This window comes from Rhinopithecus roxellana, chromosome 19, assembly GCF_007565055.1.
Source record: "Rhinopithecus roxellana isolate Shanxi Qingling chromosome 19, ASM756505v1, whole genome shotgun sequence".
In the NCBI taxonomy this organism is placed as follows: Eukaryota; Metazoa; Chordata; class Mammalia; order Primates; family Cercopithecidae; genus Rhinopithecus; species Rhinopithecus roxellana.
This window is the reverse complement of record NC_044567.1, coordinates 68,850,676-68,871,846: the sequence shown is the minus strand read 5'-3', so window position 1 is coordinate 68,871,846 and position 21,171 is coordinate 68,850,676. Positions and strand designations below refer to the sequence as shown.

Here is a 21,171-nt window from a genome sequence, read left to right as displayed (position 1 = left end):
GGGGGAGGGGTCTGCGGGCGCGCGCACGCGTCCGGCGCGCCCCCTCCCGGCCGCCATGTTGGCTGGTGTGTGGGTGTCAAACGGAGCCAGACGCGGCGGTGGCGGCGGCTCCGCGGGCTCCGGTGGCTCCCGCCTCCCCAGCGCTGCCGGCGGCCGCAGCGGCGCACCCACGCCGGCCCGGAGGAGCAGAGGTGAGCCAGAGCCTGTGGGGCTCCGGGGCCAGAGCGAGTCACCAGGGCGAGGACCCTCCCCCTCTCCAGGGCGCGGACGCCCCCAGAGCACAGGCTCTCTTACCTCACCAGCTCCGCCAGGGCATGCACCCTTGCCGCCCCGCTGGTCCTTACACCAGGCTCTGGGGGATTCTCTTCTTTCCAACCAGGCCCCGCCCCACGGACTGGAGCATGACCCCCTCCCCATCTGGATCTAGCTTTCCGCTTCAAGGATCTCCTCCGCCTTACCCGTCCCTATCACGGAGCACCTCCTTTTATGTCCCCAGAGTCCAGGGCTCCCCTTACTCCCTCCTCAGGTCCTGGAACCCCCTTCATCTTGGAACAACCCCGCCCCCCTCCCCAGAGCACGTTCCTCCTCTCCCCGGGCCCGGCGCCCCTTCCTCCTGATCCCAGCCTGGTCTCCCGCCCGCCCCCGTGCAGAGCCCTGCCCGGGCGTCCTCCGGGAATCGGGGGAGGGGTCGTTTTTTCTGTCCGGGATCCCGCCCGTCTCACCTTTCCTGGGGGCTGTAGCGGGGTCCCCTTCCGTCCTCGCGGACCAAGCTCCCCACTCCCCAGCCCCCACCCCCACGAAACAGCGGGCACGGGGGCGGAAGAGCCAGGCTCCAGCTGCCTTTTGTTCCGCGTGGGATGGCAGAGACCCACCCGGCCCGGCCGTCCTGCTCGGCTGATCCGGGTGGGTGAATGGGTGCGTGGGGGCTGGCTGGCCTCTCCTCAGGAGACTCTTTCTCTCTCTCCCTATGGGGCGGCTCCCCCAGAGTCGAGCGCGTTGGGAGGCTGGCCTTTGCTAGAGGAGTCGGTGCCAACAGGTTTTTGTTTGCGACCTGAAGTTTGCCCAGTGGCTTTGCCTGGGGCAGCTTGAGCTCCCTGTGAACCCCCCCGGCAGGAGCTTGTGGAAGGCCATTTCTCCGCCCAAGGACTCCGTCTGGGCGACTCCTTCACAGTTGTGCTGCCCTGGGGACGTATCTAAAATGTGCGCTTTAAGAGCGGAGAGGGCTTAACCATTATTAGGGTTTAGATGAGGGAAACTGAGGCCCAGAACTGCAGTTATTTGCCCAAGGTCACTCAGTGATACTGTGTCAGTGCAGAACTGGAAGCTAGGGCTCCAGGGCTCTGTTCACCACGTTTAATAACTTTTTTTTTTAGGGAGATGTTCAGGACCCTACCTTCCCCTTTATTTTTAACATTTACACAAGAAAGTGGGCAGGAAAATATGAGAAGTAATGAGTTCTTCCTTTTCATCTCCAGAAAATACCCTGTGAAAGAACGAATTGGAACAGGGTGTTAAAATGATGGGAAAAGGTGAATTTTAAGAATCCCAGCTTCCTCTCATTATGTAATATAATGAAGATTTGGCAGAAAACGTGCTTCTTGTAGTTCTAGATACACATTGCTAGGTGCTGACAAAATCTTATGCTGAATCTGGCACAGCAGTAATTGAGTTAACACTGATAATTAAGTTTTCATCTGTATTTAAATGAATATCAAAAGGGACTACAATTTGCTTCTGAATGGTACTTGTTCGGTGCTTGTTTTGGGGGCAAGTGATTGTGTTGGGGAAGCGCACCTAGATTTTTAAATCTTTTATTTATTTTTTTGAGGCAGAGTCTCACTCTGTCACCCAGACTAGAGTGTAGTGGCACGATCTCGGCTCACCGCAACCTCCGCTTCCTGGGTTCAAGTGATTCTCCTGCCTCAGCCTCCGGCATACCTGGGATTACAGGTGCATGCCAGCCACCACGCCCAGCTAATTTTTGTATTTTTAGTAGAGACGGGGTTTCACCATGTTGGCCAGGCTGGTCTTGAACTCCTGACCTCAGGTGATCCGCCCACCTTAGCCTCCCAAAGTGCTGGGATTACAGGCATGGGCTAGCTCGTCCGGCCTGAATCTTTTATTTATCTGTATTTTTACTTTTACATTTTAAAAGTTTGTTTCCCTAGTTTTAAAATTGGGCTAGTCATCTTTACCAGTCTCACTGGGCTATTCTTTTGTAAGCATGGAATGAGATACTGATTATTAAAGATTTTGGTAAAGTGTAAGTTACTGTAAGGTGTGATTCAGGACTGCGTCCCACAAGTCCCTGGACCAGGAGCCAGTTGGGATTGTCTTGTGGGATGTACTAAGTTCCCCTGGTTTACAGAGGCTTTTTGCCTCTCTGAAGCCTGAGCTGGCCAGATGGAGAGCTCTGTGGAAAACTCTTCCAGCAGTGTGTGTTGGGCCAAGCACTCGAGGTGTGAAGAAATGTAAAACTTCCAAGTGATAATATCTAGCTTCGTGTATGCAGCCTTGAAAAATGACCCAACCTTTGTAGAAATTCTCTGTATCACTAACCCTCTTCCATAATGAGCGGAATATTTCCCAAGAATTGGGATTCTGATAAGAGTCCTGCAAAAGTTGGAAAGTTTTGGGACTTTTTTTTTTTTTTAACTTTAATTAGGAGGAGCGGCAACTTTCAGTTGTGAAGTGAAGTACTAAGAGATTTTTATGCATGGAATTGTCCTTGTCATACTTTTGGAAAGTGCATTAAAATTTTCTAAGTTTTCTGGCAGTTCTCACTGTTCGCCATAACCTTTCTGTCTAGCTTATAGGGTGTGAAGGACCACAGTTGTTGTCATTTTATGGCATGTATACCTGGTGACCCTGAGACTTGGAGAAGTCAGAGGGCTGGATTTGGGGAATTTTTTTTTTTTTTGAGACGGAGTCTCACCCTGTCACCCAGTGACAGTGGTGCAGTCTCGGCTCACTGCAAACCTCTGCCTCCTGGGTTCAAGCGATTCTCCTGCCTCAGCCTCCTGAGTAGCTGGTACTACAGGTGTGTGCCACTATGCCCGGCTAATTTTTGTATTTTTAGTATAGATGGGGTTTTGCCATGCTGGTCAGGCTGATCTTGAACTCCTGACTTCAAGTGATCCACCTTTCGTGGCCTCCCAAAGTGCTGGGATTACAGCCATGAGCCACCATGGCCGGCCTTGGATTAGGGGAAGTTGAGGCTGGAAAAGATGTAAGGAATTATGTAGTTTGTATCCCTTTTTGTCTGCTGGACTTTTGACTCACATATTCGGTGTAAACAGACCTTTTCTGTGAATACTTTGCCGGCTAGCTCCCCGATGTTTGGCCCGTTTTTCTCCGATGTCCTACCTTCACCACCCCACACAGTCTGTTGATGCACTTAACACTACATTGGCCGTGTATCTGGGGCTCTTGTGACACTGTGACGTCTTGGAGGCCAGTGGTCACCCTGTCTTTACTTCTCCAGTGTCAGGCTCAGTCTCTGATAGACAGTAGGTGCTCAGTAAAGGTTTGTCATCTGTATTCCTCGAGGTAGGGGAGCACTTTTTTTTTTTTTTTGAGACAGAGTCTCGCTCTGTGGCCCAGGCTGGAGTGCAGTGGCCAGATCTCAGCTCACTGCAAGCTCCGCCTTCCGGGTTCACGCCATTCTCCTGCTTCAGCCTCCTGAGTAGCTGGGACTACAGGCGCCCGCCACCGTGCCTGGCTAATTTTTTGTATTTTTAGTAGAGACGGGGTTTCACTGTGGTCTCGATCTCCTGACCTTGTGATCCGCCCGCCTCGGCCTCCCAAAGTGCTGGGATTACAGGCGTGAGCCACCGCGCCCGGCCGGGGAGCACATTTTTATGGCTTGATTACTGCAGGCTCTACTGTTCTGTCGCACTGTTGTTGAAATCACTACTGTTGGTCCAGCAATTGTGTGTCAGTTGCATAGGTTTATCCACCTCATCTGCAGGTGAGGAAACTGAGGCCTAGGGAGTTTAAGGTACATGCTTGAGGTCGCACAGCCAGTAAGTGATTTGAACAGATCTGTTGGACACCAAAATATTATACTTGTTACCGACTTCGAGGACCAGGTCTCATGGGGATGAAGAGACACACTGCAAGTTAACAGTGGACTGAGGGAGGTGGGGTGATATGATTAAGGTGGTTGAGGATGGGAAGAACACATTTGTTTTTTGTCATATGCATTGTGAAAAGAATGTTTATGTCCATCTGTTGAGTTTTTGAAAATTGACAAACTTGCTGGGCGTGGTGGCTCACGCCTGTAATTCCAGCACTTTAGGAGGCCGAGGCAGGCGGATCACCCTGAAGTCAAGGGATCCAGACCATTCTGGCCAACATCGTGAAACCCCATCTCTACTAAAAATACAAAAATTAGCTGGGCGTGGTGGCGCATGCCTGTAGTCCCAGCTACTCAGGAGGCTCAGGCAGGATAATCGCTTGAACCTGGGAGGTGGAGGTTGCAGTGAGTCGAGATCGCACCACTGCACTCCAGCTTGGTGACAGAGCAAGACTCTGTCTAAAAAAAAATTGACAGACTTTCTGATAAGTTCATCAATGGAACTTTATGGCTTAATTAGTTCATTCAAGTTAACTAAAAATAGAAACCTAGAAAAACAAATACAGTGAAATAAGCATATGTTGAAAGCCATTTCAGCAGCCTTTTTTTTAAACCACCATAATTTCACATCAACACTTAACATAGGGATTACCACCCATTTGTGAGTAGAAAAACTGAGGCTCAGAGAGGTTAAGTAAGCTGTGAGGAACTGGCACAGCCAGGATTCAGAGTGAATCTGTGTAATTCCCAGGCTTGGGTCCCTTCTGCTCCACCGGCCCCTGTAGAAGGCCCCACAAAATAATAGGTATTCATTTAAATTACAGGATAAATTTGTTGTGTGAAACTCACCACCAAGTTTATTTAGAAGGTTGGGAATTGTGAATAACGAGATTTCTGGCTCTTTCCTAACCTTAGAACCTTTGAAAACACTGTGGTTTGAATGTCAGTAATTAATGGATCATTTTATTTTAGCTGAGAGACACTAGATTCGGTGTTTGATTAAAAAAGAAAAAAGCCTAAGCCAGCCACGGTGGCTCATGCCTGTAATCCCAGCGTTTTGGGAGGCTGAGGTGGGCGGATCACTTGAGGCCTAGAGTTTTGGAGACCAGCCTAGCCAGTGTGGCAAAGCCCTATGTCAAACAAAAAAATACAAAAATTAGTCGGGCATAGTGGCATGTACCTGTTGTCCCAGCTATTCAGGAGGCTGAGGCAGGAAAATCACTTCAACCTGGGAAGGGGAGGTTGCAGTGAACCTCCAGCCTGGGTAACAGAGCAAGACTGTGTGTCAAAAAACAAAAACAAAAAACCTGCCTTCTTTTGAACCATATCTGCAACATTGTTAAAATGCTCCCCATCCATGCATTGGATTCTCTCTGTGACTCATTCCCCTAGTACCTAGGTGCTGGAGCCTGCTTTGTTCCTGGGCACAGAAAGTCCTTTTCCTGATTCAGTTTCCTGTTGGTCCTGGTCTAGTCAGAGTGTACTTCACTTTCAGGCCCTCTAGAGACAGAACAGGTATCTTAATTCTCTTTCTGTTCAAAGCAATATAAGGAATTGGACGTGCAAAGGGCTGTCAATAGAGGAACTCCCCATCTTCTCTTCATGGTAACCCTGCTGATACATAGAACAGGGAAAAGTAGGCTCATCCTGGGAGATGGCTGATCGTTTAGGGCTAATGCATGATGTGGATTTAAAAGCATTTATAATTAATCACTTCTGAGTGCAGGCTTCTTCCTCTGGGTCCCGACCCTCTTAGGTAGTTGCACGTTGCAGCAGCTCGATAGCTGAGAACACCAAGTGGTACAGTTAATTTGGCTTCAAAGGCCATGTGGCAGATAGCTTTGGAATGAGGTGTGGGTACTTATGGGCCTCCTGGCTGGGTGACTTTGGGCACTTTAGTCACTGAGCTTTGGTTTCCTCATCTCCAAAGGGGGGCTCATAATCGCTACTTCATGGAATAGACCAGCCTTTTTTCTCAAACTCCAGTGCGCAGCAGAAGCACCCAGAGGGCTTGCTGAACATGTGGCCGGGGCTCCACCCCATTGTTTCTCATTAGGGAGGGGAGGCCTGAGAATGTGTCTTTTTTTTTTTTCTTTTTAAGATAGAGTATTGTTCTGTTGCCCAGGCTGGAGTGCAGTGGCGCGATCTTGGTTTACTGTAACCTCCACCTCCCAGGTTAAAGCGATTTTTCTGCCTCAGCTTCCTGAGTAGCTGGGATTACAGGTGCATGCCACCATGCCCGGCTAATTTTTTTTTTTTTTTTAGACGGAGTCTCACTGTCTCCCAGGCTGGAGTGCAGTGGCGCAATCTCAGCTCATTCCAAGCTCTGCCTTCCGGGTTCATGCTGTTCTCCTGCCTCAGCCTCCCGAGTAGCTGGGGCTACAGGCTGCCGCCACCACGCCCGGCTAATTATTTGTATTTTTAGTAGAGATGGGGTTTTACCATGTTGGCCAGACTGGTCTCAAACTCCTGACCTCAAGTGATCTGCCTGTCTTGGCCTCCCAAAGCGCTGGTATTACAGGTGTGAGCCACCGTGCCTGGCAGAGAATGTGTATTTTTAGCCATCTTCCAAGTGCTACTGATGCTGCCGGTCTAGGGACCAACTTTGGGAACCTTGGCCCAGAGGACTGAATGAGAAGGTGTGTTCATCTAGCACCTGCTGGCTGTGCAGTAGGAACTAAAAAATGACACTGAAATGTTTCTAAAATACTGCTCTGAAGATGATGGATGGCATGACATTTGGAAAGGAAATGTGGGTTCTCAGAGAGTGTTTTCACTTCATTCTCTTGTTACTGTAAGTTGGACTGTGGTCACAGGGATTATCACTATTGGGTTAATTGAGGTGCTTTCCTTAATGAAGTGGACAGAAGATGTCATTGTCCTTTAAAAAGGTTGTAAATCTTGGATTCTGTTGAAAAAGCAGGTTCATCATTCTCACACATCAGGCAAGAAGTTTGCTGTCTAGGCCTTTTAGAATTGTAACTTGGGGGCTGGGTGTGGTGGCTCATGCTTGTAATCCCAGCACTTTGGGAGGCTGAGGCTGGTGGATCACTTGAGACCAGGAGTTGGAGACCAGTATGGCCAACATGGCAAAACCCCTTCTCTACTAAAAATACAAAAATGAGCCAGGTGTGGTGGTGTGGGCCTGTAGTCCCAACTACTTGGGAGGCTGAGACACGAGAATTGATTGAACCCGGGACGCGGAGGTTGCAGTGAGCTGAGATTGTGCCACTAGACTCCAGCTTGTGTGAGGGAGTGTGACTCTTATCAAAAAAAAAAAAAAAAAAGAATTGTAATTTGGAAAGGTTGAGGGAGTAATGTTGTTGGGTCCTCAATTCCCACAGGGCCACTTGGGATGGACCACTGGTGTTAATGGAAGTTGCTTCTCCTCCCTACAGCAATTCATATTTAATATTCTTTCATGTTTACAGTTTGAATTTTTTCTTCATTGGTAATAAAACAACTTGTCCATCAAAACCGAATGTGCAGGGACGTGTGTGTGAGCTCTGATGGTTTTTGAATATTTCCTGTGTGCCAGGCCTTATGTTACTAATTTTATGTGCTGTGTTTAATTTTCATGGTCCTACAAGCCCTATCACCATTTCTCATTTTGCATTTTAAAAAGCTAAGAGGGGTTCAGTAACCTGCCCCAGGCCATACAGCTAGTAAGTGCCCCAGCTGGTATTTGCTGCCACCTGTGTCAAACTCAGAACTGCTTTATTTCCACAACCTCATTTGCAGCTGTGCCAGGTGCGCCCATTACCTCACTGTACCCTCACAACAGCCCCAAGAGGTAGGCTGAGCAAGCTGAGGCTCGGAAGAGGCAAGGTTGGTCATGGGCACCTGGCCAGTGGCTGGCTGGACCTGAATTCAGTCCCACGCCTGTCTGATTTTGGGGCTTTATGAAGTTGCTTCTATGACAACAGCTTACCTCTCTGTCATGTAACACTAAGCTGCCTGGATATGTACAACAGGGACCTAGGGCTACCCTAGCTGGCTTGACCCCAAGGAAGCCTGTGTGGGCTGGTAAAGGTTTTTGTGTTTGCAGAGCTGTGTTAAAATAATTGGCCAAATTGCTCTTTGAGCGAAGGGGACATTTTACTTTGTGATCCTGCAGCCCTGCACACTGGTGTGGGTGCTAAGGACTGAGAACTCTCTATTAATGCTAATTTGTTAAAAAGGGGTCAAATTCATATGGAATTTGATAGTCTTTTTTTTTGAGTCGGAAAATCTGTTGCCAGGCTGGAGTGCAGTGGCAGCATCTCAGCTCACTGCAACCTCTGCCTCCCAGGTTTAAGCAATCCTCCTGCCTCAGCCTCCCGAGTAGCTGGGACTACAGGCATGTGCCACCACACCCAGCTAATTTTTGTAGTTTTAGTAGAGACGGAGTTTCACCATGTTGGCCAGGATGGTCTTGATCTCTCCCTTTTTTTTTTTTTAAGATGGAGTTTCGCTCTTGTCGCCCAAGCTGGAGTGCAGTGGCACTATCTCGGCTCACTGCAACCTCCATCTGCTGGGCACAAGCGATTCTCCTGTCTCAGCCTCCTGAGTAGCTGGAACTACAGGCACGTGCCACCACGCCTGGCTAATGATTTTGTATTTTTAGTAGAGATGGGGTTTTACCATGTTGGCCAGGCTGGGCTCGAACCCCTGATCTCAGGTGATCCTCCAGCCTCGGCCTCCCAAAGTGCTGGGATTACAGGCGTGAGCTACCACACCCAGCTGGAATTTGGTAGTTTTAAAAAATTACGCCGGGCGCGGTGGCTTAAGCCTATAATCCCAGCACATTGGGAGGCCGAGACAGGCGGATCACAAGGTCGGGAGATCGAGACCATCCTGGCTAACACGTTGAAACCCCGTCTCTACTGAAAAATACAAAAAACTAGCTGGGTGAGGTGGTGGGCGTCTGTAGTCCCAGCTACTCGGGAGGCTGAGGCAGGAGAATGGCGTGAACCTGGGAGAGGCGGAGCTTGCAGTGAGCTGAAATCCGGCCACTGCACTCCAGCCTGGGCGACAGAGTGAGACCCCGTCTCACAAAAAAAAAAAAAAAAAAATTACCTGTGGCTGGGCATGGTGGCTCATGCCTGTAATCCCAGCACTTTGGGAAGCTGAGGCAGGTGAATCAAGAGGTCAAGAGATCAAGACTATTCTGGCCAATGTGGTGAAACCCCGTCTCTACTAAAAATACAAAAATTAGCTGGGTGTGGTGGCGCACGCCTGTAGTCCCAGCTACTTGGAAGGCTGAGGAAGGAGGATCGCTTGAACCGGGAGGCGGAGGTTGCAGTGTGCTGAGATTGTGCCACTGTACTCCAGCCTGGCGACGGAGCGAGACTGTCTCAAAAAAAGAAAAAATAAAAAATTCTATATGAAGTATCTCCTTCCCCAGTAGGCAATTAACACCTGGGTTCTAGCCAGTGGGTAATTTTCTCTCTGGTCTTAAAATGTCCTGGGGAGGCTGGGGTGTGAGCACTTTCCCAAGGTTTGAGCACTGTTCGCAGCTCCCCAGCCAAGGAATGGTAAACAGCTATGTGTTGGTGCCTGCCCTGCACTTGTGGGAGGCCCTGGAGGCTTGGACTTGAGTGTGTTTTGTGAACTCTTTAAGACTCTGAGGTGAATAAATCAATGTAAGCAATAAGTTGTATTAAAAGACCCCTTCCCCCACCTCCAAAAAAAAAAAAGTCCTAGCAGTAAAGGGACACATTCAGTTTTTTTTTTTTTTTTTTTTCCTGAAATCAAGTCCTCCTTGTGTGCCTTTTTTTTTTTTTTTTTTTTTTGAGACAGAGTCTCGCTCTGTCATCCATGCTGGAGTGCAGTGACGCCATCTTGGCTCACTGCAAGCTCTGTCCCCGGTTCACACCATTCTCCTGCCTCAGCCTCCTGAGTAGCTGGGACTACAGGTGCCCGCCACCACGCCCAGCTAATTTCTTTTTGTATTTATGGTAGAGGCGGGTTTCACCGTGTTAGCCACGATGGTCTCGATCTCCTGACCTCGTGATCTGCCCACCTCAGCTTCCCAAAGTGCTGGGATTACAGGCGTGAGCCACCGGGCCCCTGTGTGCCTTTTTGATACTCAGAGCTGTCCTGGGATATAATGACTATACTGTGGATGACAAAATTTGGGAAATATCTGATTGGAGAAAGAATTTGTATGTCACTTTATGAGAAGCAACTGGATGTAGAAGTATGGGCATTTCAAGGACAGTTTCATGACTGAGGCCAGTGTCAACCTGAAAAATACGTAACACGTGATCTAGAGGCAAATAATGGTTATAAATGAAATGCCAACAGGAACTTAGGCTAATTGAGAAGACAAAGTTAATATCTGTGAGACAGAAGCTAGCAGTTTGTTGAGCCATGATTTTGATTCTTTGTCAGAGGGTCAAGAATGGAGAAAAAATTTAGAAGAGTCAGGGAAGGCATCAGGAGAAGGTAGGATTTGAGCTGGTCCTTGAAGAACAAGGAATGGTATCCCTAAGTGGAAGGCAGATGGGAAGGTATTTTGGATCTCAGGAACAGCAGGAGTTAAAGCTTGAGATGGGATGGGGTAGGTGCCTTGAGTGTGTGCAGACTCCTGCAGCTGGCGCTGGGTGGATGCCTGCTGGGAGCAGTGAGCTCCCAGGTGGCCAGATGGCCACTGGCTCTGATGAGGCAGCAGCCTTGGGGTTTGGTTTTCTGGGTAGTAGAGAGCAGGGTAGGTCTTGAGGAGTAGGTGCCACCTCAAGTGTTTGAGAAGGGGGCCCTGCAGAGTAATCTCTGTGGGTGGGGGCCTGGCTCAGACTGGCTTCCCAAGACTGGCTTCCCAAGACTGGCTAGATGGCAGTTCTAGAGATGGAGAGTGAAGAGAGGCCAGAGTTGAGTTGTGTTTAGGGAGTAAAGGGGGCCTCGGTGCTGGCTCGGAAGTTTGAATTCGACACCCTGGGAGCCTGCAAATCATGTGGCCTGGAAAGCTAGAAAAATGCCCATGATGGGGCCCCACCCCAGACCAATCAAAGGGGAACCAGTAATTTTTTGAAGTGCCCCCAGATAATTGTCATAGTCTGTGTGGGTGGAGAAGCTGAGCTGTGTGCTCGGAGGAGCTGCTGGGAGTGTCAGGGATTGGAAGGGGAAAATTGGAGCCAGAAGAAGCCTTTGAAGTAATGTGGTGTGGGGACTGGGTTCCTGAGCTATTGTAGAATGACTGTGGATGGACTGGTGGAATCAGGGCTGGAGAGCAACTGGCAGAAATGATCACCCTGGCTGAAATACGCCTCTAAGCTACCTTGGAAAAGGACAGCTTAGCAGAAAGTTTAAACAGGGGACGGGCAGAAAAGACTGATCCACCTATTTGGCAAGCCTCCTTTCAACCTGCATTTTAGCTACAGAGCAGGCACAGCAGGTTCTTATCTGTTGTCTCACGCTTGCTAGCCAAGTTCCTCCCCACACCCTAAATTGTAATGACTGCAGCAGATGGTACATGTAAAATTTTAAATGACATTTCTTTAATTTTATTAAAGATGGTTATAATGTAGAGTTACTAATTTAGATAGATTCACTTTATTCAAAGTCTAGAAGTGAGATTTTACATGGTACAGTTAATGCATGTCACAGTGGCATTGTAATATATGATATTTCAGTCAAAAAACGAGTTTATAGTTAACTTCATTTATTCTTAATGCTTATTGAGCACATATGTATTATGTGCTGTTGGCTGGGAATGCATGAGTGAATAAAATTTAAGTTCCTCTTACATTTCAAAATAGTTTTTGGTCTGCAGATGGTGGCTTTTGCCTCAGTAACAAGTAATATTAGTTTTGGGAGATAGCTGGGGGAGGGAAGTTTAGAAAGTGGTGTCAAACATTAGAATGGAACCTGGCGACCAGAGAAGGCTTCAAGGAAATAGTATGTAAGTTGAGTCTTGAAGGAAAAGTGGGAGTTCTCAGGGACAGAGATGAGAGGATCCCTGGCTGAGGGAGCTGCATTATACAGAGGCCTGAGCTGAGCAAGGAGGGCGTGGAGGAGGAAGAGCTGGACATGTGGCAGAGGACCAGCTGCCTGCTGACCAGACTCTCCAGCAGGACAGGCGAGAGCTTGGTGAGGTTTGACACATGGGCTGTGGTTTTCACGTAGCCTTTTGGCGGTGAGTGGGCAGGACTGTGGGACTTGCGCCCTACCTCTAATCAGAGCACCTCTGTGCTGGTGAAAGTGGGGAGCTAAAAAGAGCCCACTTGAGAAGTGTTCCTCTGCCATTGAAGAGCAACCAAAGTTATCTGGAGCTGCAGTGAGCAAACTGGTACCCCGAGGGTGGCTGGGAGGGAGAGATTAGAGGTTTCTTCCAGAGGACCTGAAGAGCCCTCACTTTTTTCTGTTTGCAATGAGATGAATGGAGATGAAAAGTGGGCCGGGCGCGGTGGCTCAAGCCTGTAATCCCAGCACTTTGGGAGGCCGAGACGGGCGGATCACGAGGTCAGGAGATCGAGACCATCCTGGCTAACACGGTGAAACCCCGTCTCTACTAAAAATAAATATAAAAAACTAGCCGGGCGAGGTGGCGGGCGCCTGTAGTCCCAGCTACTCAGGAGGCTGAGGCAGGAGAATGGCGTGAACCCAGGAGGCGGAGCTTGCAGTGAGCTGAGATCCGGCCACTGCACTCCAGCCTGGGCGACAGAGCGAGACTCTGTCTCAAAAAAAAAAAAAAAAAAAAAAAGAAAAGTGTTCCTGTTCCCTCCTCTACTCCAGACCAGTTTCTCAAGGCCTCTGGGTAACATATATATGATTAAACAGTCCCTTAGGAATAGAACTTTTAAGTTAACAGAGTTTCTGTTTAAGAAAACAGAGTTAAACAGCTCTGTTTTCCAGAAATCCCTGGATAATTTTATGACCATGTGGTAAAGGTGAGGGACCTTGCGTTAACTTGGGATGAATGTCAGAGAGCTGCTGTGTGCTAGGCTCTGTGCTGGGCACCCAGGAAATGGTCCTCGCCCTTGACTCTGCCCGGTCTGGACTAGAAAAGTGGTCCTTGGGTGGATTGAGCTCACAGATCTGTTTTGTTTGTGCCTTTCTAAACATTAAAATTGGTTGCTCTGTCGGTTTCGTATGGCTGCTGTGACAAATTGCCACAAATGCAGTGACTTAAAACAACACAGTTGTATAGGCAGGAAGTCCAACACAGGTCTTAATGGGCTGAGGCCATGGTGTAGTTAGGACTGGTTCCTGCTGGAGGCTCTTGAGGGGAACCCGTTTCCCTGCCTTTCCAGCTTCTTGAGGCCTTCTGTGTTCCTTGGCTCATGTTCCTTCCATCTTTAAAGCCGGCTTCGGTTTTCCACTCTTTCCCACGTGGTTTCTCTCTGACCCTGACTCTTCTGCCTCCCACTTCTACTTTTAAGGATCCTGGTGATTACATTGGGCACACTGAATAATTCAGGATACTATGTTTTAAAATCAACTGATTAGAAACTTAAATTCTTTTTTTTTTTTGTTTTGTGATGGAGTCTTGCTCTGTCACCTAGTCTGGAGTGCGGTGGCGCCATCTTGGCACACTGCAACCTCCGCCTCCCAGGTTCAAGGGATTCTCCTGCCTCAGCCCTGAGTAGCTGGGATTACAGGTGTGCAGCACCATGCCCAGCTAATTTTTGTATTTTTTAGTAGAAAATGGGGTTTCGCCATGATGGCCAGGCTGGTCTCCAACTCCTAACCTCAAGTGATCCACCTGTCTCAGCCTCCCAAAGTGCTGGGATTGCAGGCGTGAACCACCGTGCTTTGCCTAGAAACTTAAATTCTAACTGCTACCTTAATTCTCCTTTGCCACAAAACCTAACATATTCACAGGTTCTAGGATTAAGATGTGGTTATCTTTGGGAGGCCACTATTTGCTGGTCATAGTTGCCAACATTAAAATCAGGAGATCTTACATAGCCTCCCAGTCTTGCAGCTTCATTGACAAATCAGAACACTTGGCAGCCTGGGGCCTGTACTGTTGCCTGGCAACAGTGGGTCAGAGCCAGTGTCGGCGCCATCTCTAGTTGGGGCTTGCGGGTGCCAGTTCTCCACAAACCTCCACCCTCCCCATGATACCTGCTCATTTCCCCTGGTTGTCTGGTCCCTGCTCTGGGGACACAGGGGCTTACACAGAGTCCAGTCAGGGCAGAATCCCCAACGCAGGGTGGCTGGGTTTGTCTGCCTCTCTGTTCATGCCCTGCTCCTTGCCACTCTGCCCCTCCCCCCTCGCTGCCTCTATACCCTTTCCCTGAAGCCTCTTCTGCCTGGCACACACTGTCCCTCCTCCTCTCTGTGCCCTTCTCTCTCTGACCCAGGGCTCTACATTCCGCAGCATCTCTGGTGCTATTTTAGGTGGGATTGTTTGTGCCATAATTCCTTGTCTCTTTTCCCCTCCTTTTCTGGCACCCAACACTAGTACATTCTGATGCCTTCCCTTTTATGTCTTGCATTGGTGTTGGTGAAAATCAAGTCTTTATAATGTACCTTTAGAGCAATACCCATTAAAAACCAGGATCACACAACAAGCATATAGTTGAACATCTGTGTGCCTTGCACTCTCCTAGACATTGGAAATGCCATGGGGACTCCTGTCCTGCCTCTAGTTCTAGAAGTTCTAGTATAGGGGAAACAAATGGGTAGGCAATCACATGTCAGCTTCTTACTGCATCTGGAGAGGCAGGATCTTGCTTCCTTCAGCCCCCAAGCCTGGAGGTGAGCTCTGTTTGCATTGTGTGTTAGGTGGGGTTGTTTGTGGGGCTCTGTTAAAAGCATTTCAGTGGAAGATCCCTGAGTTTGCAGACATCACTTGGAGCCCCAGCTTGTAGTTGAATTTTGTTTTTTTGAGAAGTGCAGTGGTATAATCTTAGCTCACTGCAACCTCCGCCTCCTGGGTTCAAGCGATCATCTTGCCTCAGCCTCCTGAATAGCTAGGATTAGAGGTGTATGCCACCACTTCTGGCTAATTTTTGTATTTTTAGTAGAGACGGGGTTTTACCATATTGGCCAGGCTGATTTCGAACTCCTGACCTCAGGTGATCTGCCTGCCTTGGCTTCCTAAAGTGCTGGGATTACAGGTGTGAGCCACTGCACCTGGCCAGATAGTTGAGTTTAGAGCAGGCATCTTGGAGGCTTGGATATCATACAGGTTGAGGATCCCTTGTCTGAACTGCTTGAGACTAGAAATGTTTTAGATATTAGACTTTTTTGGATTTTGGAGTGTTTGCATATGTATAATGAGATATCTTGGGGATGGAACTCAAGTCTAAACGTGAAATTTGTTTATGTTTTGTGTATACCTTACACATATAGCTTGAAGATAATTTTATATGGTATTTTAAATAAGTTTGTGTACAAAACGAAGATTTGACTGCATTTTGATGGTGACCTGTTGCATGAAGTCAGGTGTGGAGTTTTCCACTTGTGGCATCATGTTGCTGCTTAAGCAGTTTCTGATTTTGAAACATTTTGGATTTTGGATTTTCACATTAGGGATGCCTAATATGAGATAGACTAGGCCACACAGTTCTCTGCACTGCTGCTTGGTGGTCTGAACTGGGGCTCTGATTATTTTCTGAGGGGCATTTTGTTTGCCTTCTTTGAAGGGGCTTGCATTGAGTGAGTCTGCACTGTTGGGCTCAGGGTGGAGCATACCTGGTTGAGCCACCAGAGTTTGACAGCTTAAGGGCAGCCTGTCCTTTTATCTACAGAGTATATTAACATGATAAAGATTTTTGGAAACTTACTTAAAAGCAAAATGAAACATTTCATGATGGAGGATTTCAAACAGAAAAGTAGAATGGTTCAGTGAACTCCCATCACTTAGCTTCAACAGTTAATTCTAGGCTCCTCCATCTCAGATGATTTTAAAGCAAATCCCAGTCTTCACTTTATTGGCAAATGCTTCTCTAACAGATCATGGACTCTTTATAAACTTATTTTTAAGTGAAGACTGACCACCAGCCCTCCTAATTCTGATTTTCGTATTTCTGTGTTTGAAGCTGAATTTTTTTAGTTGTGGAATAATGATTATATTTACACAAAATCTTGATTGATTGACTGAGACAGGGTCTCGCTTTGGCGCCCAGGCTGGAGTACAGTGGTGTGATCTCAGTTCACTGCAACCTCCACCTCCTGGGCTCAAGCCATCCTCTCACCTCAGCCTCCTGAGCAGCTGGGGCTACAGGTGCGCGTCACCATCGCCGGCTAATTTTTTGTATTTTTTGTAGAGATGGGGTTTCACCATGTTGCCTAGCTCCAGACTGGTCTTGAACTCCTGAGTGCAAGAGGCATGAGCCACCACACCCAGTCACCATGCTAAGGATTTAAAAGTGAACAGTTCTGTGGCATATGGTACATTTATAGTGTTGTGCCACTATCTAGTTTCAGAACTTTTTCATCACTCCAAAAGAAAATCCACACTCATTAGGTAGTTGCTCCTCAATTTCCCCAGCCCCTGGTATCCGTTAACCTACTTTCTGTCTATATGGGGTTTGCCTATTCTGGACATTTCATATAAATGCAGTTATACAATATCTGGCTTTTTGTATTGGCTTCTTTCACCTAGCATGTTTTCCAAGTTCATCCATGTTGTAGCATGGATCCAAACTTCATTCCTTTTTATGACCAAATTGTATTCCACTGTATGGATGTACCACAATTTATGTATTTAGTGGTGGACACTTGGGTTGTTTCCACATCGTTTGACTATTGTAAATAGTTGCCTTTTTTTTTTTTTTTTTTTGAGACAGGATCTTACTCTGTCACCCAGGCTGGAGTGCAGTGGTGTGACCATGGCTCACTGCAGCCTTGACTTCCTGGGCTCAGGGGATCTTCCCACCTCAGTCTCCTGAGTAGTTGGGGCTACAGGCCTGGCTAATTATATTATTTTGTAGAGACAATATTTTAGTATTGTCCAGGCTAGTCTTGAACTTCTAGGTTCAGGTGATCCCCCTGCCTCAGCCTCCCACAGTGCTGAGATTATAGGTATGAGCCACTGTGCCTGGCCAATAGTTGCCATTTTAATTTAACTTGTCATTGCTTAATTTGAAATATGGTGATGTGCTGCCTGGATCAAAAAGAAAATGTCACATGTGAGAGGGCAAGATGGTGATCTGCTCTTGACTCTGTTTATTGCAGTAAACACATTTTGAAAGAACTTGTAACATGTAACAGTCATGGTGGCTCATACATGTAGTCCCAGCACTTTGGGAGGCCGAGGCAGGATCACTTGAGGTCAGGAGTTTGAGACCAGCCTGTCTCTACTGAAAATACAAAAATTAGCCAGGTGTGGTGGCGCACACCTGTGGTCCCAGCTACTCAGGAGGCTGAGGCAGGAGAATCACTTGAACCCGGGAGGTGGAGGTAGCAGTGAGCCATGATCACACCACCGTACTCCACCCTGGACGACAGAGCAAGAATTTTGTCAGGAAAGACAGAGAGAGAGAGAGAGAAGCGGGGGGAGAGAGAGAGGGGGAGAGAGAGAAGAGAGAGAGAGAAGAGAGAGGAAGGAGGGAGGAAGGAGAACTTATAACTGAAGTATAATAAATGTAACAGAGCTCACGCCTGTAATCCCAGCACTTTGGGAAGCCAAGGCCGTTGGATTACTTGAAGTCAGGAGTTTGAGACCAGCCTAGCCAACATGGTGAAACCCTGTTTCTACTAAAAATACAAAAATTAGCCAGGCGTGATGATGCACGCTTGTAATCCCAGTTACTTGGGAGGCTGAGGCAGGAGAATCCCTCGAATCCAGGAGGCGGAGGCTGTAGTGAGCTGAGATCGCACCACTGCACTCCAGCCTGGGGGACAGAGTGAGACTCTTGTCTCAAAAAATAAAATAAACATAACAAAACTGTACTATATATAATGTTAGTATATAAGGAACTTAAGAGACCTCTTCTGATTGTTTCTGGTAACCATTAGGCCTGCTTAACAGACTGGTAGTCTGATGGGCAAACCCCACCCTTCTTAGTCTTTGGAGGGCACTGCTCCAGGTTTGAGGATAAGTAGTGGCCTTTCTGAGCACTGGAATGGAGGTGGGTGATCAACAGCCTTTGGGACTTTGCCCCACTCCTGAGTTACAGGGACAGACTTCTGTTTTCATGAGAGTCATTGACAGAGGAGCTTGTTTTCCTGGATACCAAGTCAGTGCCTTTGTGTATGTACTTCAGTGACATAGGCAAAGAGTGCGTGTCTTATGTTTGCATTGTCCTCACAGCGTGTCCACTTTTCCACAGTGTGGAAAGTGAAGTGGATTTGGTGGTGTGTTTCCTGTGCAGGGCACTGGTTTCAGTTAAGAGTTTGTTTCCAGCTAGGAGTTAGAGGGCAGCCCCTAATGAGTGGCCAAGTGCTGACTGGTGGGCACCCTTCTCAAGGGCTACTTCTGTGGAACCGTGCTTTGAGAGATGCAGTAAAAAGTGGCCTGTGCCATGTCTTTGGTGGATATGGTCACAGTGTTGGGGTGCATACTCCGATGCATCATGCTGTATGTCTTCTTTTGGAGGGTGTAAGGGAGTCGTTTATCTCAGGTCTTAAGTCAAGGAGAATCTTCTCTGGTGAATCTGGTTTGTTTTTTATCTTGTGGACAGTGTGAATTCTCTGGCCACTAGGAAGCTCAGTTCATAGCCATCATTTCCCAGCTGTAATGTGACCTGCACTTTGGGTTCTAACCTGGCCTTCTGGCTCAACTCCTCCACCCCCTATTTCCTTATTGCTTGAGTTTCTTCATTTACTTTTTTTTTTTCTTATGTTCCCTGGATTTCTTTAACCCAGTGAGTCTCAACTTTGTACTTTAATCAGCATCCTCTGGGGAGAGTTTTTTTTTTTTTTTAAAGTGCCAGTGCTTGGCCCCCACCTCTTCTGTTTGATTGATTGGATTGATTTTTTTTTGAGACTGTCTTGCTCTGTTGCCCAGCTGGAGTGTGGTGGCTCACTCATAGCTCACTGCTGCCTCCAGCTCCTGGGCTCCAACAGTCCTCCCTCCTCAGCCTCCTGAGTAGTTGGGATTACAGACATGTTCAACCACATGTGGCTAATTATTTATTTATTTGTAGAGACAGTCTCATTTTGTTGCCCAGGCTGATCTTGAACTCCTAGCTTTAAGCAATCCTTCTGTCTTGGTCTCCCAAAATGTTGGTATTACAGACATGAGCCACTAAACCCAATCTTGCCTTTTTTTTGTTTTGTTTTTCTTTTTAATTTTTTTTTTTGAGGCGGAGTCTCGCTCTGTTGCCCAGGCTGGAGTGCAGTGGTGCGATCTCGGCTCACTGCAAGCTCTGCCTCCTGGGTTCACGTCATTCTCCTGCCTCAGCCTCCTGAGTAGCTAGGATTACAGGCGCCCGCCACCATGCCCGGCTAATTTTTAGTCAAGACAGCGTTTCACCATGTTAGCCAGCATGATCTCGATCTCCTGACCTCGTGATTTGCCCACCTCTGCCTCCCAAAGTTCTGGGATTATAGGCATGAGCCACTGTGCCTGGCCCCAATCCCTCCTGTTTTAATTATTCTGGGATGGGGCCTGAGCAAAAATGTTTAGAGTTCTCCAAAAGCTGGGCGTGATGGCCTGCACCCATTATCCCAGCTACTCAGGAGGCTGAGAGGGGAGAATTGTTTGAGACCAGAAGTTTGAGGCCTGTCTGGGCAACATAGCAGGACCCTGTCTTGAAAAAGAAAGAAGTTCCTTAAAGATTTGAATGTGTGGCCAGGTTTGCGAAATGCTGCTGTAGGTCATTTCATGTCTTTTTAGCTTCAAGGCAGGGATAAGTAATCAAAAAGGATGGAGTCTGGGAGGATAGCGGGACCAAAGCCTGGTGGTATGAGCTCAGAGAAGCCTTGTAAAGGGGATTATATAGTGTCCAGTGGTTTTTGGCTGGTGGCACCCAGTGGGAAAGCTCTGAGGGGCTCCTCTACTTGTCTAGAACCACAGGAGAGAGGCTCAGCTCCTGGACCAGGAGCCGAACAACTTAAAATTTAGCTGTGAAGTCCGTGGGCCTGTCTAATGGTGGCACAGCTTTGTAACAGGGTCTTCTGGGCCTTTCAGGACCCAGGTCCCACACTTGGAACCTGATTTATGCTTAATGCCATTTGCTGTATATTGTGATTATAGAGAAGACTTGACAAATAAAGAGAACATTTAAAACATGGTCTTTGCAACTAATCTGGTCCTTCCTGTGCTTTAAAAAAGAAAAGAAAAAAATTCCCACTGTCCCTGCTTTAAAGAGAAACAAGAAATTACAAAAGAAAACACACACTTTGTTGATTTAAAAGAATATATTTTATTGGTAGAAGAAAATAGCAAGTAGCACAAGAAATTACTGTGTAATCTGATTGCAAAGTGTTGGGTAGATTTTAACATTTGAAGAAAAATGTTTCTTTAAACAAATGAAACCCTAATTTCTCCCTTCCCTCTCCAAAAAAAAACCCTAGATTTTCATTTAGTTATTTTGTCTTTGAACAAAAATATTGCTTTTTCCCCGTTCTTTGCCTTCGCCCTCTGATAATCAGTAGTTTCCAAAGACTGTGTAAAAGTCAGGTCTACCAAAACAGAATATATACAACTTGGTGTTTGCAGGCTGCATTTCTTTTTTGTAGTAGGTCCCATGGAGATTGTTTAGAATGCCTGTTTTAATGGTCATCAGAGAAAATTCGGAAAATATCTCAAGTAGGATGGACCAAACTAGAACTTGACCTATAGCCTTAGGACCTATAGGTCAAGTCCTAGTTTGGTTTGTAATCGCTGTTAATATTTTGATTTATTTTCTTTCTCTCTCTCTCTTTTTTTTTTTTTTTTTGACACGGGGTCTCGCTGTCACTGAGGCTGGAATGCAATGGCGCGATCTTGGCTCACTGCAACCGCCGCCTCCCAGGTTCAGGTAATTCTCCTGCCTCCACCTCCTGAGTAGCTGGGACTACAGGCATGCACCACCATGCCTGGCTAATGTTTTGTATTTTTAGTAGAGACAGGGTTTTGCATGTTGGCCAGGCTGGTCTCAAATTCTTGACCTCAGGTGATCCACCTTCCTTAGCCTCCCAAAGTGCTGAGATTACAGGTGTGAGCCACCACACCCAGCCTGGTTTATTTTCTCTAAGTAGATTGTGTTTGTTTAGTCCTCAGGGGTCCTTAT

At 47.5% G+C, this 21,171-nt stretch overlaps 1 protein-coding gene across 3 annotated transcripts in view; it reads left to right on the top strand.

Moving 5' to 3' along the window:
* EPN2 (epsin 2) overlaps positions 1 to 21,171 on the top strand; it is a 99,382-nt gene continuing 78,211 nt past the window's right edge. The window contains exon 1 of one of the 3 annotated variants that reach the window (XM_010361163.2): positions 1 to 191. Coding sequence is in view for 1 of the 3 variants with exons in the window: in XM_010361165.2 (XP_010359467.2) it covers positions 56 to 191 (136 nt within the window). In the remaining 2 variants the exon portion in view is untranslated. The remainder of the gene's footprint in view (positions 192 to 21,171) is intronic. The other 2 variants (XM_010361165.2, XM_010361164.2) reach the window with 2 other exon arrangements.